The following is a 23,544-nucleotide window of genomic DNA, read 5'->3' as shown; positions in this document are numbered from 1 at the left end:
ATAGTAATGAACCATACTTCCCATACACACATTTTACTTCCCACATTGGCTTAGATTTTGCCAGTACAATTGGGGCAGTGCCAGTCATCATCCCCAGTAATTGCATTTTGGGGTATCTGTGCACAGTTCGGATGATACCACCTCTTGCATGAAGTACATTCAACCATGACTTCATTGCAGTGTGCAGTCCTGCATAAGCAGTACACATTCACAAGTGTTTGTGTGGATTTTGCCTTGTTAAGTCTTGGCTCTGTTTTGAAAAGCATTCGTCCCTTCTGGAAAGAAGATACAAGTTCTGCTCTCAATCTACCCTCATGGAACTGGCAGTTTTCTGGCCTCAGGTTACAGCATAATACAAAAGCAAATGCTATTGCAAACAAGCCACAGCTGCTAGAATTTGACTGTTGTTGGACAACAGGGTATGTAACCAAAAATTGGTCTTCCACTGGCCTAAGCAAACCTATAAAGCAAAGATATTTATTAGTGCTTGAAAACTGGATAAGTGTTTATGTACTTAGATGCTTGGGGTGAATTTGGTTTTAGTTTTCTCCAAAACTATACAGTAGAAATATTTGAAACTTAATACAGTAATGGTCAGATTGACTGTAAACAGAAATAAACTGAAAGAGTGAGCAAACCTATAAAAGAAAGATTTTTATGAGTGCTTGAAAATGGCACATGATGTAAAGTGCTTATACACTTAGATGCTTGGGGTTGATTTTGGCTTCAGTTATCTCCAAAACTATACAGTAGAAATATTTGCAACTTGATTGAGTAATGGTCAGATTGACTGTAAACAGAAATAAACTGAAAGAACGAGCAAACCTATAAAGCAAAGATTTTTATGAGTGCTTGAAAATGGCACATGATGTAAAGTGCTTATGCACTTAGATGCTTGGGGTTGATTTTGGCTTTAGTTTTCTCCAAAACTATACAGTAGAAATATTTGAAACTTAATACAGTAATGGTCAGATTGACTGTAAACAGAAATAAACTGAAAGAACGAGCAAACCTATAAAGCAAAGATTTTTATGAGTGGTTGAATATGGGACATGATGCAAAGTGCGTATGCACTTAGATGCTTGGGGTTGATTTTGGCTTCAGTTTTCTCCAAAACTATACAGTAGAAATCTTTGAAACTTAATACAGTAATGGACAGATTGACTGTAAACAGAAATAAACTGAAAGAACGAGCAAACCTATAAAGCAAAGATTTTTATGAGTGCTTGAAAATGGGACATGATGCAAAGTGCTTATGCACTTAGATGCTTGGGGTTGATTTTGGCTTCAGTTTTCTCCAAAACTATACAGTAGAAATATTTGAAACTTAATACAGTAATGGACAGATTGACTGTAAACAGAAATAAACTGGAAGAACGAGCAAACCTATAAAGCAAAGATTTTTATGAGTGCTTGAAAATGGCACATGATGTAAAGTGCTTATGCACTTAGATGCTTGGGGTTGATTTTGGCTTTAGTTTTCTCCAAAACTATACAGTAGAAATATTTGAAACTTAATACAGTAATGGTCAGATTGACTGTAAACAGAAATAAACTGAAAGAACGAGCAAACCTATAAAGCAAAGATTTTTATGAGTGGTTGAATATGGGACATGATGCAAAGTGCGTATGCACTTAGATGCTTGGGGTTGATTTTGGCTTCAGTTTTCTCCAAAACTATACAGTAGAAATCTTTGAAACTTAATACAGTAATGGACAGATTGACTGTAAACAGAAATAAACTGAAAGAACGAGCAAACCTATAAAGCAAAGATTTTTATGAGTGCTTGAAAATGGGACATGATGCAAAGTGCTTATGCACTTAGATGCTTGGGGTTGATTTTGGCTTCAGTTTTCTCCAAAACTATACAGTAGAAATATTTGAAACTTAATACAGTAATGGACAGATTGACTGTAAACAGAAATAAACTGGAAGAACGAGCAAACCTATAAAGCAAAGATTTTTATGAGTGCTTGAATATAGGAAATGATGTAAAATGCTTATGCACTTAGATGCTTGGGGTTGATTTTGGCTTTAGTTTTCTCCAAAACTATACAGTAGAAATATTTGAAACTTAATACAGTAATGGACAGATTGACTCTAAACAGAAATAAACTGAAAGAACGAGCAAACCTATAAAGCAAAGATTTTTATGAGTGCTTGAAAATGGGACATGATGCAAAGTGCTTATGCACTTAGATGCTTGAGGTTGATTTTGGCTTCAGTTTTCTCCAAAACTATACAGTAGAAATATTTGAAACTTAATACAGTAATGGTCAGATTGACTGTAAACAGAAATAAACTGAAAGAATGAGCAAACCTATAAAGCAAAGATTTTTATGAGTGCTTGAAAATGGCACATGATGCGAAGTGCTTATGCACTTAGATGCTTGAGGTTGATTTTGGCTTCAGTTTTCTCCAAAACTATACAGTAGAAATATTTGAAACTTAATACAGTAATGGTCAGATTGACTGTAAACAGAAATAAACTGAAAGAACGAGCAAACCTATAAAGCAAAGATTTTTATGAGTGCTTGCAAATGGCACATGATGCAAAGTGCTTATGCACTTAGATGCTTGAGGTTGATTTTGGCTTTAGTTTTCTCCAAAACTATACAGTAGAAATATTTGAAACTTAATACAGTAATGGACAGATTGACTGTAAACAGAAATAAACTGAAAGAACGAGCAAACCTATAAAGCAAAGATTTTTATGAGTGCTTGAAAATGGCACATGATGCAAAGTGCTTATGCACTTAGATGCTTGAGGTTGATTTTGGCTTCAGTTTTCTCCAAAACTATACAGTAGAAATATTTGAAACTTAATACAGTAATGGTCAGATTGACTGTAAACAGAAATAAACTGAAAGAACGAGCAAACCTATAAAGCAAAGATTTTTATGAGTGCTTGAAAATGGCACATGATGTAAAGTGCTTATGCACTTAGATGCTTGGGGTTGATTTTGGCTTTAGTTTTCTCCAAAACTATACAGTAGAAATATTTGAAACTTAATACAGTAATGGTCAGATTGACTGTAAACAGAAATAAACTGAAAGAATGAGCAAACCTATAAAGCAAAGATTTTTATGAGTGGTTGAATATGGGACATGATGCAAAGTGCGTATGCACTTAGATGCTTGGGGTTGATTTTGGCTTCAGTTTTCTCCAAAACTATACAGTAGAAATCTTTGAAACTTAATACAGTAATGGACAGATTGACTGTAAACAGAAATAAACTGGAAGAATGAGCAAACCTATAAAGCAAAGATTTTTATGAGTGCTTGAAAATGGCACATGATGCGAAGTGCTTATGCACTTAGATGCTTGAGGTTGATTTTGGCTTCAGTTTTCTCCAAAACTATACAGTAGAAATATTTGAAACTTAATACAGTAATAGTCAGATTGACTGTAAACAGAAATAAACTGAAAGAACGAGCAAGCCTATAAAGCAAAGATTTTTATGAGTGCTTGAAAATGGCACATGATGTAAAGTGCTTATGCACTTAGATGCTTGGGGTTGATTTTGGCTTCAGTTTTCTCCAAAACTATACAGTAGAAATATTTGAAACTTAATACAGTAATGGTCAGATTGTCTGTAAACAGAAATAAACAGAAAGAACGAGCAAACCTATAAAGCAAAGATTTTTATGAGTGCTTGAAAATGGGACATGATGTAAAGTGCTTATGCACTTATATGCTTGGAGTTGATTTTGGCTTTAGTTTTCTCCAAAACTATAAAGTAGAAATATTTGAAACTTAATACAGTAATGATCAGATTGACTGTGAACAGAAATAAACTGAAAGAACGAGCAAACCTATAGAGCAAAGATTTTTTATGACTGTTTGAAAATGGGTAATGGTGCAACAGATAGAATAAACTTTGATTTTGGCATGATTTTGCCAATGATTTTTTCCAAAACTATACAGTAAAAATAATTGAAAATTAACGCAGTAATGGTCAGAGTGACTGTGAATAGGAATCAAGTGAAAGAATGAGCAAACCTATAAAGCAAAGATTTTTGTAAATGTTTGAAAATGGGACATGGTGTTAAAAAGCTTATGTGATTAGATTCTTGGAGTTGAATTTGGCTTTAGTTTTCTCCAAAACTATACAGTAGAAATATTTGAAAATTAATATATCAATGGTAAGAGTGACTGTGAATAGGAATCCACTGAAAGAAAGAGCAAACCCATGAAGCAAAGATTTTTATGAGTGTATGAAAATGGGTAACGGTGCAGGTGCTAAAATGCACTTTTCTGGAGTTATTTTGCCATTAATTTTCTCCAACGCTATACAGTAAAATAACTTAAATTAATTCAGTAATATTCTGGGTCACTGTTAAAAGTTATCAATTGGAAAAAGGAGCAAACCTTTTAAGGAAAGCATTTTATGAGTAAGTGCTTTTTATGAGAAAAGAGTGAAAATGCACATTGACTTTTGGAGTGATTTGCCTTTAAATTGTACAAAAATTGTATAATAGTTTTAACTTGAAAAAAAATACAGCAATAATCAGGATCACTATTAGTTGAAAGGTATACACACACAAACAACACACACATACGCATTACATATTGTATCAATGTTGATATATATATATATATATATATATATATATATATATATATATATATATATATATATATATATATATATATATATTATATATATATATAAAATGTATATTTAAAATATATATTTATAAAATGTATATATAAAATATATATTATACACACACACACATATATATATATATATATATATATTTAAAATATATATTTATAAAATGTATATATAAAATATATATTATACACACACACACACACACACACACACACACACACACACACATATATATATATATATATATATATATATATATATATATATATATACATTGATAAATTATGTATATTAATGTAAAATAAAAATGTTAATGTACAAAAATAATGTATTCAGAAACATTAATTCAATGTTCAAGTCATTTAAAAAAATGCATTATTTATATCATGACATGAAATAGCAATACATAAATATTCTGATGTCCCTTTAAGTTCTTTTTATGGGTTAAATGACGTTTTATGCAGATTTTATTTCATTTATGTTTTTTGGGAGGGGGTTGGCACCCGTGAACTATTGAAAATATCAGAAAAAGTATAAAGGAAACGCCGTTACGACAGCTTCTTTACATCTATTTTGACCGCTCCCTGCACCCGTGCCGTCAGTGCACGATTAGACGCACAAACAAAAAAAAAAGTGCGGCTGGCTTGACCGTGTACTTTCAAACCGCGGCTGGCTTGACCGCAGTGATCCATCGCACCTGCACATGACACAAATCACATCACACTCCAGCAAGGGCATAGCCAGTTTTGGGTTCGTTTATCAAAAAATATATTTCTTAAAAGTAGGGTTGGGTATGGAACCGGTATCCGATCGCCTCAGAGTCAGTCCCCTTAAATTTCAAATGAAACCGGCGTCAGACCGGACTCCTCTCCGTCTTTCAGCGCGCTCTTCAATCCGCAGACCGCGGCGGAGCAGCGCGAGCTCAAACAGAGACAGAGGACACAAGGTGTGTGTTTATCGATAGATTGTTAGAATATCTGTATCTGTGAAGTTCTTTGTCATAAATACAGTTTACAAAAGGTCACGAAGAAGCAGTCGGTTTCTCATCTACTGTAAAGTTTTCGCTTGTCACCTCTCATCACGAAACAGCTGTTTCCTCCAGCGAAAATCTAGCCCTTAACACATATGAACGAACACATACTTTAATTAAACATATTTAAATGTACTTCATTTAATCATACGTACTTTATACATAGGCTACACTACTGTGCAAAAGTCTTAGGCAGTATTTTCACTTAAAGGGGGGGTGAAATGCTATTTCATGCATACTGAGTTTTTTACACAGTTAAAGAGTTGGATTCTCATGCTAAACATGGACAAAGTTTCAAAAATTAAGTTGTACGTTTGAAGGAGTATTTCTGTTCCAAAAATACTCCTTCCGGCTTGTCACAAGTTTCGGAAAGTTTTTTTCGAGTATGGCTCTGTGTGACGTTAGATGGAGCGGAATTTCCTTATATGGGTCCTGAGGGCACGTTTGCCGGAAGAGCGCGCGCTCCTGTATAGCAGAGCAATGAGAGGTAGAGGTGGGCAGATCGATACTAATATCGATAATATCGATACCAACGTTTCAACGGGAAAATATCGATACTTAAGTTTCAGTTTCTCTCGTTTTGCGACCTGGCCGTGTTTGTCAATATGCTGCTGCTGTCACAGAGCAGAGCAAGCTCTCAAGAGTGCTGCTCGTGATCGACACTGTTCTCCGCCCCCTCTCCTGTGTTGTACCGTCACGTGACTCACCACTAGCGCTACCACCAGCAGTCAGGCGCGCGCACCGCTCAGCCGCGCATTTCTAACAGCAGTCAGTCAGAGGCGGAGAGAAAGAGGAGCGTTGTATGGCTGTATTTTCAGGCCGATCTACCCTTTTTGTGTTAGCTGTGAAAGGGATACTAGTTTCTATATTTAAACTTCACCTAGATGTGCACCAGACTTAATTATTTGTATTATTTTATCAATAGCTGATTCTCCAAGAGCAGTGGATATTACAAGGCGCAATCAGAAATGATTGTGAAGGACCTGCAACCTCTTTCCATAGTGGAAGATGTCGGCTTCAGGAATTTTGTATAAGGAGAATTTGTTTTACATTTTGAAGTAAAACTTTGTGACTTTAAGAAAAAAATCCTGAAAAGAAGTGCACTAAAGAGGAGAAACATTTTTTTATTAACATGCTACTTGAAAAGAGAATTTGTTTTTACATTTTTTATATTTGTGACATAATCATTTTGTAACTTTGTTTATTTAAATAAATCAGAAGTAACCAAAAGTTGTTTCTGAACAAAAGCTTTTGTAGTACTGATTAATAACCCAAAATGCAAATCACTAAAACAAATTAAAAGTCATGAAAATTCATTTAGATTTAGGTTGAAGACGCATCCACCTTAATTATTAAAAAGTATCGGTATTGGTATCGGTATCGGCGATACTGGCCCTGTATTTACTTGGTATCGGATCGATACCAAATCTAGCGGTATCGCACACCTCTAATGAGAGGTTGAGCACAGACAATCACTGATCAGAGCGAGAGCGTCGCGAAATGTCACAAAAGGAGTGTGTTTTTGGTTGCCAGGGCAAGACAACCCTGCACAGATTACCAAAGAAAAAACAGCATTAAGGGACCAGTGGATGGAGTTTATTTTTACAGAGCATCAACGGAGTTGTGCTAGTGTTTGTGTTTGTTCCCTGCATTTCTAAAATGCTGGTTTTACAAACAAAGCCCAGTTTGACGACGGATTTGCGTATCGTTTATTTCTTAAGGATGATGCAATCCCAACGAAAAAGGGTCACGATTGTGTGTTGGAACCACAGGCGGTGAGTAAAACTGATTAAAATATCTCTGCCTCCTTGTTAGTGCGTCCGCCTCCCATCGGAGACCCGGGTTCGAGCCCCGCTCGGAGCGAGTCGTTGCTGCTGCTGCTCTCGTTCAGTTTCAGCCTTCACAGCTGTCACAGCTTCCAAACGCTGCAATTTCTGCATTGACATTTGGGGTATAAGCCATAAAAACGTAACCATACATGATAGACTTAAATCCAGCTACGGCTGTACTAAGCGATAGTATGTGCTCATATAAACGCAAAAGGATCATGGGACACTAACCTTGTTTTGATATAAATGCCTTTTATTCGCGATGTATTGGCTAAGTACTTCATTACCCACAATCCTGAACAATCCCACAGTGATGCATCTGATTGGTGGAGCTCTTGTAACCGCCTGGTTAAACCCCGCGAAGGGCATAGCCAGTTTTGGGTTTGTTTATCAAGAAATATATTTCTTAAAAGTAGGGTTGGGTATGGAACCGGTATCCGATCGCCTCAGAGTCAGTCCCTTTAAATTTCAAATGAAACCGGCGTCAGACCGGACTCCTCTTGGTCTTTCAGCGCGGTCTTCAATCTGCGGACCGCGGCGGAGCAGCGCAAGCTCAAACAGAGACAGAGGACACAAGGTGTGTGTTTATCGATAGATTGTTAGAATATCTGTATCTGTGAAGTTCTTTGTCATAAATACAGTTTACAAAAGGTCACGAAGAAGCAGTCGGTTTCTCATCTACTGTAAAGTTTTGCTAAGTACTTCATTACCCACAATCCTGAACAATCCCACAGTGATGCATCTGATTGGTGGAGCTCTTGTAACCGCCTGGTTAAATCCCGCGTTGCGTTTTTGCACGTTAGACTTATCAGTGCAATCATGATCTCCTTGGCTGCCATTGTAAGTTTTGCAGGGAGGTTGGTAACTTTAGTTAGCATTATTCAGATTTGGATGTCGCTCAAAAGGCTCGTTGCCTCGTTCGCGGTTGTGGCTTCAGTCGAATTCAATGAGGCATGGTGGTTTATGGGATGAGTAGTTTCTGCGCTCGAAATGAAAATATGTACACAGTCTTGTACCTTTGACTTTTTTTGGATTTTGTCTTAATTTTTTCACTCGAAATGATATGTTATATGCTTATGAGTTCAGCCGTAGCTGGTTAGCTATCAATCAAGAAGGTATCAGGATTATGAGTTATTTTTCATTTTTAGTTTTTGATTAATCACTTGGATTAATCATTCATTTTGACAGCACTATAATGTTTATTGTAAATAGTCAACCACACAAGAGTAATTGTTTCTTAGGCCGGTGACACACTGACTGCGTGGCGTGAGCGCCGCGTGTCTGAAGTGTCCCAGAAGCGTCCCAGAAGCGTGGCGGATTCTGTGTCTTTGCACACCAGAAGCGTGCCTGACGCGGCGCTGGCGCGCTGCTGCTGTAGAGGAAGACCGTTCACAGACCAGGCTCTTGTCTTCATGACAACAATATCAACTTTTTTTACACACCTACGCCTACTGATAAAGGACACCGTCAAAAGTATTGACGGCGAAATAGATTATGTTTGACAGGTGCAATATTTGAAAATCAATATTTATTTATTTATTTTTTAAATTACATTTATATCTGAATTTATGTCAACCTATAGACTTTCAAATATCAAAATATCAAGAATTCATATGTATTCGTGTACAAAATGACATTTAAACACATTTTCCTATTATATTTTGCCTGGAAAAGCTTCCAACACGCGCGCGTGTCGTGGTAAAAATATGCGTCGGTTCTATTTCTAGAAAGTGAGCGTTTTCCGCGCGGCTCGATGCGTGGCGCAAGCGTCTCAGCCGCGTGGCGTGTCAGTTTTTAATTCGGCTCCCATGTTAACAGGTTAGAGCTTACAGACCGCCTGCGTGAGACGCGCGTCTCAGAGCCGCGCGGCAAACGCTTGCTTGCTAGAAATAGAACCGACGCCTATTTTTACCACGACCCGCACGCGTGTTGGAAGCTTTTCCAGGCTAAATATAATAGGAAAATGTGTTTAAATGTCATTTTGTACACAAATACATATGATTTCCTGATATTTTGATATTTGAAAGTCTATAGGTTGACATAAATTCAGATATAAATGTAATAAAAAAAAATAATAATAATTATCGATTTTCAAATATTGCACCTGTCAAACATAATCTATTTCTCTGCCAAAAGTATTGACGGCGTCCTTTATCAGTAGGCGTAGGTTTAGGCGTGTAGAAAAAAATATTGTTGTTATGAAGACATGAGCCTGGTCTGTCAACGGTCTTCCTCTACAGCAGCAGCGCGCCAGCACCGCGTCAGGCACGCTTCTGGTGTGCAAAGACACAGAATCCGCCACGCTTCTGGGACGCTTCTGGGACACTTCAGACACGCGGCGCTCACGCCACGCAACCAGTGTGTCACCGGCCTTAGCCTGCACCAATGTTCTTGTCCATTGCCCTCACAGATTCCTGCAGCTAAGCTTGGATGTACATTTACATTCCATTAAAATAATAAGTAAACAACAAATCTCTCTTATACGTTACCTAATAAAAACAGCTTGCAGCCATATACGTTACTAACTGTTCGTTTTATATGAAACAACATCCATGAATCATAGAAAACAGTAACACAAGCTCGAAATGTGACAGTTTACAAACAGGAATAGATTGCAATCTAATGTTAGCACCAGTCTGCTGGCTAAAGGCTAATGGTGGGGTTGTTAACTTAGTTGTTGACATTGATCTGGCGTTGTTGAGCTGGTTTGTTGTTTATTAATGTGTAAACATCAGTTGTCTTGAACATTAAGGTTATGTGTTTTGTCTGAGTACGTCTTAATCCTGCACTAGATTACAGGATAATGATTCTCCAGCAAGAGCCAGACATTATAAGCTGGTTAGACGGTGCCCTACGACTGAGATCTGCTACACTTTTTCATTATTTTTCATTAAGATGAGAAATATTAATAACACCATGTTGCCTTTGCAGCTCAGTGATTCTTGATATGAGACAAAACATGTTATACATACATTAGTTCTAAACAACATTTATATATGATCACTATAGTGTTCTTATGTATCAATTTATTTTGTTTTCTCTTAATGACAAGAAATTGTAATTCTAAAAACCACCTTTCCTCAGATTTATAGATTTTATAAGAATGAAATGTATTTCAAACAATATAATACAGACGGAAGAGTCTATCTCTAGCTCTTTAATGTATTTGCATTGTACTAAAATGAGTTCATTTTCAATGGGCATATATGCGGCTGAAACAGGTAGCCTAGTGCATCCCAAATTTTTCAAACATTTTAATATAACATTATAGTCATTATGGCCTTTAGAAAAATGTTTTTTTTGAGGAGGTGGGGTAGTGCACAATAGGCCCCTGTGGCATGGCCCAAGCTTTTGTTCTTAATGGCATTTTTTTTCCTTACATTACTTTTACTTTTATACTTTAAGTAGTTTTTTAAACCAGTACTTTTACACTTTTACTTGAGTAAAAACTTGAGTTGATACTTCAACTTCGACAAAAGTCTTTTTAAACCCTAGTATCTATACTTCTACTTGAGTAATGAATGCCAATACTTTTGACACCACTGCCAAAATGCATCACAAAGTGCTTGAAAAAGCTGTAAACTAATTCCACATTGCACAAGGTGCAAACAACCGTAGGCCTGTTTCACAAATACTCCGTCTGCAGTGCGTATGCGTTGCATATTTTTTTACGCACCCATGTTAACGGATTCCAGTTGCGTTCCAGGAGCGTTGCGTCTGCAGCAGTGCAGCAGTCGTTTACATACCGAGTAGTGGACTGCAAACACTTCCTGTGTGAAAGCACATCGAGTCCATGCTGCACCACATATGTAACGCACATGGACTGCATACGCACTGCAGATGGAGTATGTGTGAAACAGTGTGAGCAGGGCCGTAGCTGGGGTCAGCCGGGACCCGGTAAAGGTTGTACCAGTTTTCTACCACTCTTGAACAACAGACAGCATCAGAAGCGCCTCGATTCAAAAAGGACTGGACTGCTGCTGAGTTTTCCAAAATTATGTTTTCTGATGAAAGTAAATTTTGCATTTCATTTGGAAATCAGGGTCCCAGAGTCTAGAGGAAGAGAGGAGAGGCACACAATCCACGTTGCTTGAGGTCCAGTGTAAAGTTTCCACAGTCAGTGAAGGTTTGGGGTGCCATGTCATCTGATGGTGTTGGTCCACTGTGTTTTCTGAGGTCCAAGGTCAACACAGCCGTATACAAGGAAGTTTTAGAGCACTTCATGCTTCCTGCTGCTGACCAACTTTATGGAGATGCAGATTTCATTTTCCAACACGACTTGGCACCTGCACATGTGCCAAAACTACTAGTACCTGGTTTAAGGACCATGGTATCCCTGTTCTTAATTGGCCAGAAAACTCACCTGACCTTAACCCCATAGAAAATCTATGGGGTATCGTAAAGAGGAAGATGCGATATGCCAGATCCAAGCATGCAGAAGAGCTGAAGGCCACTATCAGAGCAACCTGGGATCTCATAACACCTGAGCAGTGCCATCGACGCCATGCCACACCACATTGCTGCAATAATTCAGGCAAAAGGAGCCCCAACTAAGTATTGAGTGATGTACATGCTCATACTTTTCATGTTCATACTTTTCATTTGGCCAAGATTTCTAAAAATCCTTTATTTGTATTGGTCTTAAGTAGTGGTGGGCCGTTATCGGCGTTAATGTGCTGCATTAACGCGAGACTCTTATCGGGCGATAAAAAAAAATATTGCCGTTAATCTATTCTCAAAGTTGGGTTATATATATATGCGCACGAGAGAGAGAGCCATGTATCACGGACAGCGACACTGAACTGAGCACTCTTCTGCAAAGTTCTCCTCGAAGTCCCTCCTGCACCTGAACAAACAAATACACATCGCAGTTTGAACAAACAAAAAGATGTGAAAGAGCCCAATTCAGTACTCGCGGTGTTCTGGTGTTTAGGGCTCACGCAGAGAAAGGCGTCTCAAGACGCTAAGCGTTTTCAAGTGTTTTGATCAAAACTGAGAGACCATTTAAAGGCTTTGCAGGTGTTTTGAGTTAATTAGCTGATTAGAGTGTGGCACCTGGTGTCTTCAATATCAAACCTTTTCACAATTATTCTAATTTTCTGAGATACTGAATTTTGGATTTTCCTTAGTTGTCAGTTATAATCATCAAAATTAAAAGAAATAAATGTTTGAAATATATCAGTCTGTGTGTTTTTGATGATATTCTAATTATATGACCAGCAGCTGTATGTTTTGAAAAAACTTCTCAGCTTTTATTGTTCATAGGCTGAAAGTCAGTTGGATTCAGTGTTGTTTTGGAACCCACTGACATATTCTATATAAACAAAAACAATAACCTAAAGCAAAACTGATTAATTTATGTTTTGCAAATAATGAAGGTGATTAAATTTGGAAGAACTGTCCCTTTATTAAAACTTAAAGGTGTTTAAAAAAAAAATATGGAAACCTGTTTCCTCCACAGAAAAAAAAAAAAGGTTTTACGAGTTTTGATTGCACAATTTGATTAAATATGAACAAAATTCAGAAATATGAGAATATGATTCTGTTTTTTTTTTTTTTTTTTTTTTATGCCACAAAATGAAAAAGTAATTGCAATTTATTTTATCTCAAAATTTGGACTTGGATTTTCTTGCAGTTCTGAGAAAAAAGTAAGGATTGCAATTTGCAACATAATATCCCAATTCCTAGATAACTTTATTATTTATTTTTCCCCACCATGGAACAAAAACATTTAATTGCAGCCTTTTATCTCACAATACTGAATTTGTAAATCAGAATTGTTAAATATACAGTAAACTCAGAAAAGAAGTCACAGTTGTGTCTTTTTTATGTTTTATTCTGTGGACAGAATTCTACATAAAACTGCAAGTTACAAGTATTTTTTAAAAAAAAATATTATTACCAAGTTCTTCAGCACAGATGAATATGATGGTTTGCGCGTTTTTTTTTTTTTTTTTTTTTTTATAATAGTTTTTTGTTCATTTTTAACCAAAAAAAAAAAACTACTGAACTTATGCATATATCTCATCCTGTGACACTTTGTGCTGTAGTGTTCTTTTACATTTCAAAGGGAACTGATCAATTTTATCTGGAGAATAGATTTGTCAATCGCCTTCCCTCTTACTTTTCTCTTTGTCAGGAACACCCAAAGAAAGAATTCCAAGTTTTCAAATGCGCATTTTTCTTTTTTAAACTCTGATGTTTTGTTTCAAACTATCCTCATTTCATCCCTTCAGCTTTCACCTCGCTGACTCATTTCTTCTCAGATAGCTACAGTGTGCCTTCAGGCAGCACTCATACAGCCAGTTGCTCCTGAGCTGGATCCAAGTCAGCTGACCATGTTACTGATTCAGACTGTTAGGTACTTTTTCCAAAATATACTCTGAATGCTTTGTCTGGCTTCTGTTTCTGAGGAGGGAAAAGCCTTCAGGGAAAAAAAGTTTTCCATTCCATACACTCTGGTTGGTACTGAAGTACATTCCGTAAAGTGGAAACATTCCATCATCATCAGTTTCCTGCCAGGCATGCAGCTTCTCTTGTAGGTCTATCCTGCTACTTACAACATGAGTTGGCAGGAGTTCAGGTCTGGCTATACAGACTGCAGTGTTTTGTTTTCATGTATTGTTGAGCAGGCTAAAGAAGGCAATAAACCAATTCAGAACCAATTTTCAAAGTGAGGAAAAACAGCTACAGTATGTAAAAGAGGCTGTTGAATAAATGACACAAAGCCTGTTTAACTATGTGTTTAGCTCTGTTCCACATGTTAGTAAGCTACCTTGCTGTCTACTGCTGACATAGGAAGGAACATTCTAAAAGTGCGGTCACATTTACCATTTTTCAGCAGAAGTTGCTTCACCTCAAAAAAAACTGAACGGCTTCAAAGGTGCCTCATTAATTCACTGGAACAATTTGTAATAAGCGCCACAGAAGCATAGAAAATGCCTCATCACATTTCAGACCACATTTACCTCAAAGAGAGCATTGATATTAGAGCAGAACTTGCAAGCATCTCACCAACAGAAAATCTGTCTGTGCTAAACTCCTTAGTTCAATATCAGTATGTTAGTCATATCGAGTGTTTTTGGGTTCTTTCTGTGACTTATCTTAGTTACTGCTCTGCAGGAATTTCTAGACCCTATTTAGGGGGACTTCAGCTTGCCTGTCTTTCATCCAAGCTAAAGATCTGCGATTAACTCGGCTGTCATCACCCCTGAAAATCTGTCATTATGTGATCTCTCCTCAGGCTTGTTGAAACAGCGGCTGCAGTAAGCTATCTGAGGTTACTTCGCTCTAAATCCTCCCCATACCAGTCATTAAAAACACTACAACATTAAGTATTATCGTTCCTTCTAGTCAGTGGCCAGATCATAGGCAAGGCTCAGCACACAGCTGTCCTAGATAGATACTATTTCTAGAGCTCTCATCCAAATGCTCTCCATTCCAGGGGAATCAAAACAAACTGCCATTACTGGCTATTTTAACAAAGATTTTGACCTAGAATTCATAAATTACTGCGGGAGAACAGTTGTGATGTTAAATTAGCTTCATATCTAGATTACATTTTGGACAATATCTGAATTATTTACAATTGCAGATGTCAGAATGCTGTGTTTTATAGGTGGCAGGGTTATTTCAGGATGCCAGCATTGGAAATGCCATCAACATCGCTGTCGTGCGTCTCATTCTGCTGGAAAAGGATGAGGTAAGTGAACTGACAAAGCAGTCATGCAAACCCTTGCTCTAAAAAAAACATGTAGCAGACATTATGAGTCAACAACATTGCTGCAAAAACAGACCAGGTACACTCTGACCATGTATGCACTGCAAGGTTTTGGTTTTGATGGCAACATTTAAATGTGGGAATCAATCACTTAATCACTGTTCACTGTACTTTTTACCTTAGTGGATTCATCTGAGAAATATTCCCCATATGTGTCACCACATGGGGTTCTGAAGAGAAAAAGGATAGGGGGGAAGCAATTTTTAAACTTGAGTTGCAGCTGGTAGAAAACAAATCACAGAAGATGCAGTCTTTATTCAGTGTTCTTGATTTGTGCACATCATCATTCTTACAATCTGGCTGAAATTTCAACTTATAGTAAATGTATTGATTTGTTTACTGGAATTTTGACTTGCATTTGCTGCTTGGTGAGTTGGGGCTTGGCGATAAACAATAAATCAAATCAAATTCGAATAATAATGCATAGAAATTATTATTATAGCCGCAATACTGTTCAGTTAAATGATATTACTCACTCTCTCATGCTAGTATCTAACCCTTTAACAAACATAGGCTGCTCCTGAAATGTTTTTATTGGCATAGTGATAACCATAGCATTTGTTTGGATTCATGACTGCAAACAAGAAACATGAATAAAAACAGTTTATGTCACTGGGTGTTAGTTTCTTATGCATGAAATAATTTTAACATCACCCACTGGACAACACTGGTGAGAACACTGAACCACTGGTGAGAGGAACACAGAGATCAACTCAGTAATGAAATAAAGGTTGGAGAAACTGTCAAAACATCACATTGTGATTTGCTTCCTCCACATCTGGTGAACAGAAACACATGTCTGATATGCTTTTGAATACGTCATTAACAACCAGTTGTTCAGTTTGTTTGTCTGTTTCAGTAAATATGGTTGTCATTCCTGTAAATAACCAAATTTTGTGTGTGTAAAGTTAAAAAAGAAGAAGAGTGACAACTGTATTTTAGTATTTTAGCTGTTCAGTGTGAATCTTGTTACATGTATTTTATCAGAGGATATTGTTTGGGGTATTAGCTTAAACCCCCTTAACCCTTTCAGGTACAGAGACCATTTATTTAATATTAATTCACTTATTTTGCCATGAATTAATAACAATGCGATTTTAACATGCAAATTAACATGGCTTCACGTGTTAACAAGTGTGGGGCCAGGGGTCATTTTGAGGCGTTTTCTCCTAGTGATTTATGCATTAAAGCAGGGCTTCTCAACTCTCGCCCTCAAAGTCCACTTTCCTGCAGAGTTTAGCTCTAACATTGATCAAACCCACCTGCCTGCAGCTTTCTAGTAATCCTGATGACCTGAAGACCAAGCTTGTTCAGGTGTGCTTGATTACAGTTGGAGCTAAACTCTGCTGGAAAGTAGACCTTGAGGGCTAGAGTTGAGAACCTCTGCAGGATAGTTCAGCCAAAAAAGAAATTCTGTCATCAATTACTTACCCTCATGTAGCTCTAAACCCCCAAGACTGGGCTTTTATTCACATATAAACACTGATTATGCGCATAGAGCACATCAAATATGGTAAACAACAGCTGTGCTTGCTTGATGTGTGAGAACTATGGTTTCAGTAAACTACATTGGTAATAACGGAACACAAGTTTTGCTACCAGTGCTTTTGGGAAAAGTACCCATGATTGGTTTGAAATGCCATGTACTCAAATATGCCTCCTTAAAATAATCACATGATTGTGAATTTTTAAACTGTGTTAGCTGAGGCTGTAAAATCCACAAATCACCGAATCTGGAAAGCTCTTTGCCAAATTATTATTATTATTATTATTATTATTATTTGGGGGGGGTCATTGTAGTAACAGTTTGTAACCATATTTTATTTTTATGCATTTATTAGTTTATAGTGTTTACCACCATCTAAATGATAATGGATTTTAGAGTTGTCATTACTTTCATTAGTTCACATTCCTCAACACGATACCATCAATAAAAGCTCAAATAAAGCAATTTTGGTTACCTTTCAAGTTTAATATTAAAATAATAATTGTATTTAGACTAAATAATTATATGTCAAACTTCATAAATACAAACATTACATACAATATTACATGCAATATTACCATTTTGTGTTTTAAATTTATTCATCTGTTATTAGGAGGATTTAAAAATCACCCATCATGCAGACAACAGCCTGAACAGTTTCTGTAAGTGGCAGAAAGGCATCAATATGAAGGATGATGATCATCCAGTCCATCATGATGTGGCTGTTCTCATTACTAGGTACACATGGCCTAATTGTAACCAAAATTACATTGCTTTAAATATATATAATACCTGTGTTAACCCTTTTTTTATTACACAGAAAAGACATTTGTGCTGCCATCAATAAGCCTTGTGAGACATTGGGACTGTCTCATGTGGCTGGAATGTGCCAACCTCATCGCAGCTGCAGCATCAATGAAGATACAGGCCTACCCCTTGCATTGACTATCGCACATGAACTTGGCCACAAGTAAGTCCTATAACACAGATTATATATACTGTAGAGCCGGTCTTGGTTCTTAAATGTTTCAGATTATCATATGTTAGCTATTACTTTTTAAACATTATTGATGGAATTGTATAGCTTTTTTAACGATTATTAATGGAATTTCCATGTACACACCTTTGATCAAACTGTTTTAAAGACCACAAGAAGCAAAAATTGACTAAAGTGTCCAAACATTTGGCTGTTGTGGACACATTTTGGTCACATTTTAGTTTAGGGACCAATTCTCAGTATTAACTACCTATTAACTATGACTTTTGCCTAAGAAACTGGTAATTTGCTGCTTATTGATAGTTAGTTAAGTGGTTGTTAAGTTTAGGTATGGGGTAAGACTATGATATCTAAAATAGTGCATTAATATGTCCATTATAAGTACTAAGAAACAGATAAAATGTGCTGAATATGCATGCTATTAAGCGACTAGTTAATAGTGAGAAGTGGTCTTTAAAATAAAGTGTTACCAACATTTCTAGACCACTCCTTCCACCTTCCAATTTGGTCAAGAAGAAAGGCCTTGTGACATACACAAAATGTTGAAATACCTTCTGTAATGTCTGGGTGGTTGTGGCTTTGCTGAACATTGTTGTGATTTACTCTTGAGTGGTAGAGCAATTATATATATATATCTAATGCAGATAATGATATCTAGAGAGGTAAGGTGGCTGCTGATATATACAGTACACCACTGTTCAAATGGTTGGGGATGGTAAAATGTTCAATTGTCAAGTCAAGTCACTTTTATTTATAGGTTTCATCGGGCAAACGCACCTGGCCCTAAGTTAACTTCCGGTCTGTGTTGGGTATATCGGTCTGGCTGTAGTGCCTTCTACAAACGCAGTTAAAGGTGATGTGTAGACTGAAGTTGGGCTCAGGTGGTTGTGCTGTGGGATGTGTTTCCCATACATTTATTCTTTTTGGAGACTCGCCATGATTTTAAAACTGATCGATTTTCAAAAAGACTTTGTTGAATAAACATGAGTAACATTACATACTGCACATTTAATAATAATAATAATTCCTTACATTTATATGTTTAAATATCAAAATGAGGCACAGGTGTTTTTATATCTCTATTTCTGAAGGAAGACTTGCATGTTAGATGCCTGATAATGCAGCGTTAGTGAGCATAGCTCTGCTTTGTTTACAGCTGTTACTGGGGAAACCTTTATTAAACCTTTATTAATTTGCATTTTCATTAAGTCCACCTGATTTACGTAGCAAACATATTTTGTTTATTATCAAAAAAATATCTACTCTAGAGGGACTTGGCTGTTGTTATTGATTCTAATTGTGATTGGAAGTTAAGTTAGGGTCACAAAAGAGTGCATGCGCAGTAATGCACTCTTAATGTAATGCAGTAATGCATGCGCAGTAATGTTTGTTTATGTTGTTGCCGTTAAAAAAGTCTATATAGGGCTTTAAACAAAATCCATTGCGTCAAAGCAACTGAACAACATTCATTAGGAAAACAGTGCATCAATAATGCAAAATGAAAGTTAAAGGCAGTTCATCATTGAAATCAGTGATGTCCTCTCTGTTCAGTTTAAACAGTGTCTGTTCATTTATTTGCAATCAAGTCAATGATATCGCTGTAGATGAAATGACCCCAACTAAGCAAGCCAGAGGCTACGGCGGCAGGGAACCGAAACTCCATGGGTGACAGAATGGAGAAAAAGACCTTGGGAGAAACCAAGCTCAGTTGGGGGGCCAGTTCTCCTCTGACCAGACGAAACCAGCAGTTCAATTACAGGCTCCAGCAAAGTCAGATTGTGCAGAAGAATCATCTGTTTCTTGTGTTCTTGTCCTGGTGGTCATCTGAGACAAGGTCTTTACGGGGATCTGTATCTGGGGCTTTAGTTGCCCTGGTCTCTGCTGTCTTTCAGGGATGTAGAGGTCCTTTCTAGGTGCTGATCCATCATCTGGGCTGGATACGTACTGCATCCGGGTGACTGCAGTGACCCTCTGATCTGGATACAGACTGGATCTGGTGGCCACGGTGACCTCGGAACAAGAGAGAAACAGACTAATATTAGCGTAGATGCCATTATTCTAATGATGTAGCAAGTAAATTAACTGTTATGGGAAGTGTTCCCGGTTCCGGTTTACCTAATTAATGCAGCCTAAAAATCCTTTAACGGATTTGGATATTAAAAGCATATTAGTATTTTATGTGTTAGCCAGGTTGAAGATATGGGTCTTTAATCTAGATTTAAACTGTAAGAGTGTGTCTGCCTCCCGAACAATGTTAGGTAGGTTATTCCAGAGTTTAGGCGCCAAATAGGAAAAGGATCTGCCGCCCGCAGTTGATTTTGCTTGAGGTCATAAATGCATGGATTAACATTTCTGAATTTGACATTGAGAGCATAGGCCGTAATTTAGATATATTTTTGAGATGGAAAAATGCAGTTTTACAAATGCTAGAAAAGTAACTTTCTAAGGATAGATTGCAGTCAAATAGCTCACCTAGGTTCCTAACTGATGATGAAGAATTGACAGAGCAGCCATCAAGTCTTAGACAGTGTTCTGGGTTATTACATGCAGAGTTTTTACGTCCTATAATTAACACCTCGTTTTTTTTTTCAGAATTTAGCAATAAGAAGTTACTCGTCATCCAGTTTTTTATATCGACTATGCATTCCATTAGTTTTTCAAATTGGTGTGTTTCACGGGCCGCGAAGAGATATAGAGCTGAGTATCATCAGCATAACAGTGAAAGCTAACACCATGTTTCCTGATGATATCTCCCAAAGGTTACATATAAAGTGTGAAGAGTAGCGGCCCTTGTACTGAGCCTTGAGGTACTCCATACTGCACTTCTTCATTCACTGCTACGAACAGATGGCAGTCATATAAGTATGATTTAAACCATGCTAATGCACTTCCATTAATGCCAACAAAGTGTTCAAGTCTATGCAAAAGAATGTTGTGGTCAATTGTGTCAAACGCATCACTAAGATCCAATAGAACTAATATAGAGATACAACCACGATCAGATGATAAGAGCAGGTCATTTGTAACTCTAAGGAGAAAATCCTGACTGCCAATCCTCACATATACCATTTTTCTCTAAGAAGGAATATAATTGTGAGAATACCACCTTTTCTAGTATCTTGGACAGAAAAGGGAGACTCGAGATTGGTCTATAATTAAATAGTTCTTTGGGGTCAAGTTGTGGTTTTTTGATGAGAGGCTTAATAACAGCCAGTTTGAAGATTTTGGGGACATATCCTAATGACAATGAGGAATTAATAATAGTCAGAAGAGGATCTGTGACTTCTGGAAGCACCTCTTTTAGGAGCTTAGATGGTATAGACATGTTGTTGGTTTAGATGATTTAACAATTTATACAATTCTTCCTCTCCTATGGTAGAGAATGAGTGGAACTGTTCCTCAGGGGGTCTATAGTGCACTGTCTGATGCGATACTGTAGCTGACGGCTGAATTTTATCTCTTAATAGTATCGATTTTAGAGGTAAAGTAGTTAATAAAGTCATTACTGCTGTGATGTTGGGAAATATCAACACTTGTTGAGGCTTTATTTTTCGTTAATTTAGCCACTGTATTGAATAAATACCTGGGGTTATGTTTGTTTTCTTCTAAAAGATAAGAAAAGTAATCGGATCTAGCATTTTTTAATGCCTTTCTGTAGGATAGGTTACTTTCCCGCCAAGCAATACAAAATACCTCTAGTTTTTTTTCCTCCAGCTGCGCTCCATTATTCGGGCTGCTCTCTTTAGGGTGCGAGTGTGCTCATTATACCATAGTGTCATACTGGTTTCCTTAACCTTCCTTAAGTATAAAGGAGCAACTGTATTTAAAATGCTAGAAAAAAAAGAGAGTCCATAGTTTCTGTTACATCATCAAGTTGTTCTGATGTTTTGGATATGCCAAGGAATTCGGATACATCAGGAAGATAACTTAAAAAGCAGTCTTTGTGGTAGAAGTGATGGATCTTTCATACTTACTTAACAATAGGTAGAATTTACAATTTTGTCTATATGAAGTTTGCACAAAACTAAATAATGATCTGAGATATCATTACTTGGCTGCATAATTTCAACACTATCGACATCAAGTCCATGTGACAGTATTAAATCTAGAGTATGATTTTGACAATGGGTCCTGAAACGTGTTGTCTAACCCCAATAGAATTCAAAATGTCTATAAATGCTGATTCCAATGCATTTTTTTTTTCATTATCAACATGGATATTAAAATCACCAACTATTAAAACTTCATCTTCAGCCTGAACTAACTCTTATGTAAAATAACCAAACTCTTTAATAAAGTCTGTATGGTGCCCTGTTGGCCTGTATATAGTAGCCAGTACAAACATAACAGGGGATTTATCATTAACATTTGTTTCTCTGGATAATGTTATATGAAGCACCATTACTTCAAATGAGATATACTTGAAACCTGCCCTCTGAGAAATCCTGAAAACGTTGTTATAAATTTAAGCAACACCTTCCCCTTTGCCTTTTAGACGCGGCTCATGTTTATAACAGTAATCTTGGAGGGTGGACTCATTTGAAAGAATGTAATCAAATTGTCTTTAAAATATTTATTTTATGGCCAACAAGGTTACATTTATTTGATAAATACAGTAAAAAACAGTAAAACAGTAATATATATATATATATATATATATATATATATATATATATATATATATATATATAAAATTAAAATAACTTTTTCCTATTTGAATATTTCTTAAAATGTGATTTATTCCTGTGATGCAAAGCTGAATTTTCAGCAGTCATTACTCCAGTCTTCAGTGCCACACGCTCTTTCAGAAATCATCAATCTTTAATCTCTGGTTTAGAAATAATACACACCCGTGCAACACACTTGATTCAACTAAACTGATCTAAAATGTTTTTTCTTGATCAAATTTGTCAAGTAATACAGATTCCTTCCTCAACTAAAACTAGACATAGTGTTGAATATGTAAATTGCTCATTTTGTGTTGCTCTCACAGCCAAAGGTGTCTTTGATGAAACATGTATTAGTTCTGTAGAGTAACACACTCTGTACTGGAGGCAGTATAAGGTCATCACATACTGAATATTCTCTCTCATCATTCATCAGTAGAAAGCTAAAACCTTTTTTATGTTTAGCTTTTTTGACAAGTTTGAAGAGTTGCGGAGACAGGGCTCTTTCTGATACCAGTTTATGACTATAAAGTTTTTTTTGGCCAGCATCTCTCCCACTATATTTTTATTCAGATCTGTGTGATTCATTGAGCATATAAGATAACATGGAATCATTTTTAAGAAGTCAGTGTTTCTTCCGGACCATTATGTAAATGAAAGCTGCCTGAATGTGATTGTGAAGCCTAATGGATGGCTAGTAGTGCAGAAATTGGATTTTTTTTTTCTTCACAGGAGCAAACTATTAAATAATAGTCTGTTTGTTAGAAACCGTATTAGAGTCTTACTTAGACTTAGAGTTTGTTTGATGTCATGCCATTTGGTCTGCCGCACATGCCTTTTATAAATGTTTGTGGTCACACCACATAGAAATATAAACAATGATATCCTGATAAACAGTCAAACACAGCGGGACTCAAAAAAGGCAGCTTGACAGCTCAGTAAGGGTCTCTAGTGAGCTGTGTTTCTAGACTGCTATTTCTGAGACTGCAGTCTTTGTAATATATTTGAAAATGTTAATTTCCCCAATGTACATTTTAAGAAATATTCTAAACAATCATCTGTTACACACTGTCTAAAAAGAAAATTTGTTTGAAATCCCCAGCCACAAAAGTTCATGATTTTGTTCAAAATT

The 23,544-nt window shown here is 36.7% G+C and overlaps 1 protein-coding gene and 1 long non-coding RNA gene across 5 annotated transcripts in view; both read left to right on the top strand.

Annotated features, from left to right (window-relative positions):
- The window catches only part of LOC128016558 (A disintegrin and metalloproteinase with thrombospondin motifs 7-like), a 104,112-nt gene that overhangs the window by 9,043 nt on the left and 71,525 nt on the right, over window positions 1–23,544 (top strand). Inside the window, exons 5-7 of the mRNA XM_052601170.1 lie at window positions 15,101–15,184; window positions 17,362–17,486; window positions 17,569–17,718. Of these exons, the coding sequence (XP_052457130.1) occupies window positions 15,101–15,184; window positions 17,362–17,486; window positions 17,569–17,718 (359 nt within the window). The remainder of the gene's footprint in view (window positions 1–15,100; window positions 15,185–17,361; window positions 17,487–17,568; window positions 17,719–23,544) is intronic.
- LOC128016560 (uncharacterized) lies at window positions 781–3,421 on the top strand. Of its 4 annotated transcripts, none has more exons than XR_008184204.1 (3): window positions 781–900; window positions 2,397–2,957; window positions 3,332–3,421. It is a non-coding gene; the product is annotated as an uncharacterized LOC128016560 (long non-coding RNA). The 4 variants fall into 4 exon arrangements; XR_008184203.1 differs by lacking the exon at window positions 781–900 and adding an exon at window positions 907–1,087; XR_008184201.1 differs by lacking the exon at window positions 781–900 and adding an exon at window positions 1,323–1,461.

Source organism: Carassius gibelio, chromosome A7, assembly GCF_023724105.1.
Source record: "Carassius gibelio isolate Cgi1373 ecotype wild population from Czech Republic chromosome A7, carGib1.2-hapl.c, whole genome shotgun sequence".
Lineage (NCBI taxonomy): Eukaryota > Metazoa > Chordata > Actinopteri > Cypriniformes > Cyprinidae > Carassius > Carassius gibelio.
This window is presented reverse-complemented; position numbering and strand designations above follow the sequence as displayed.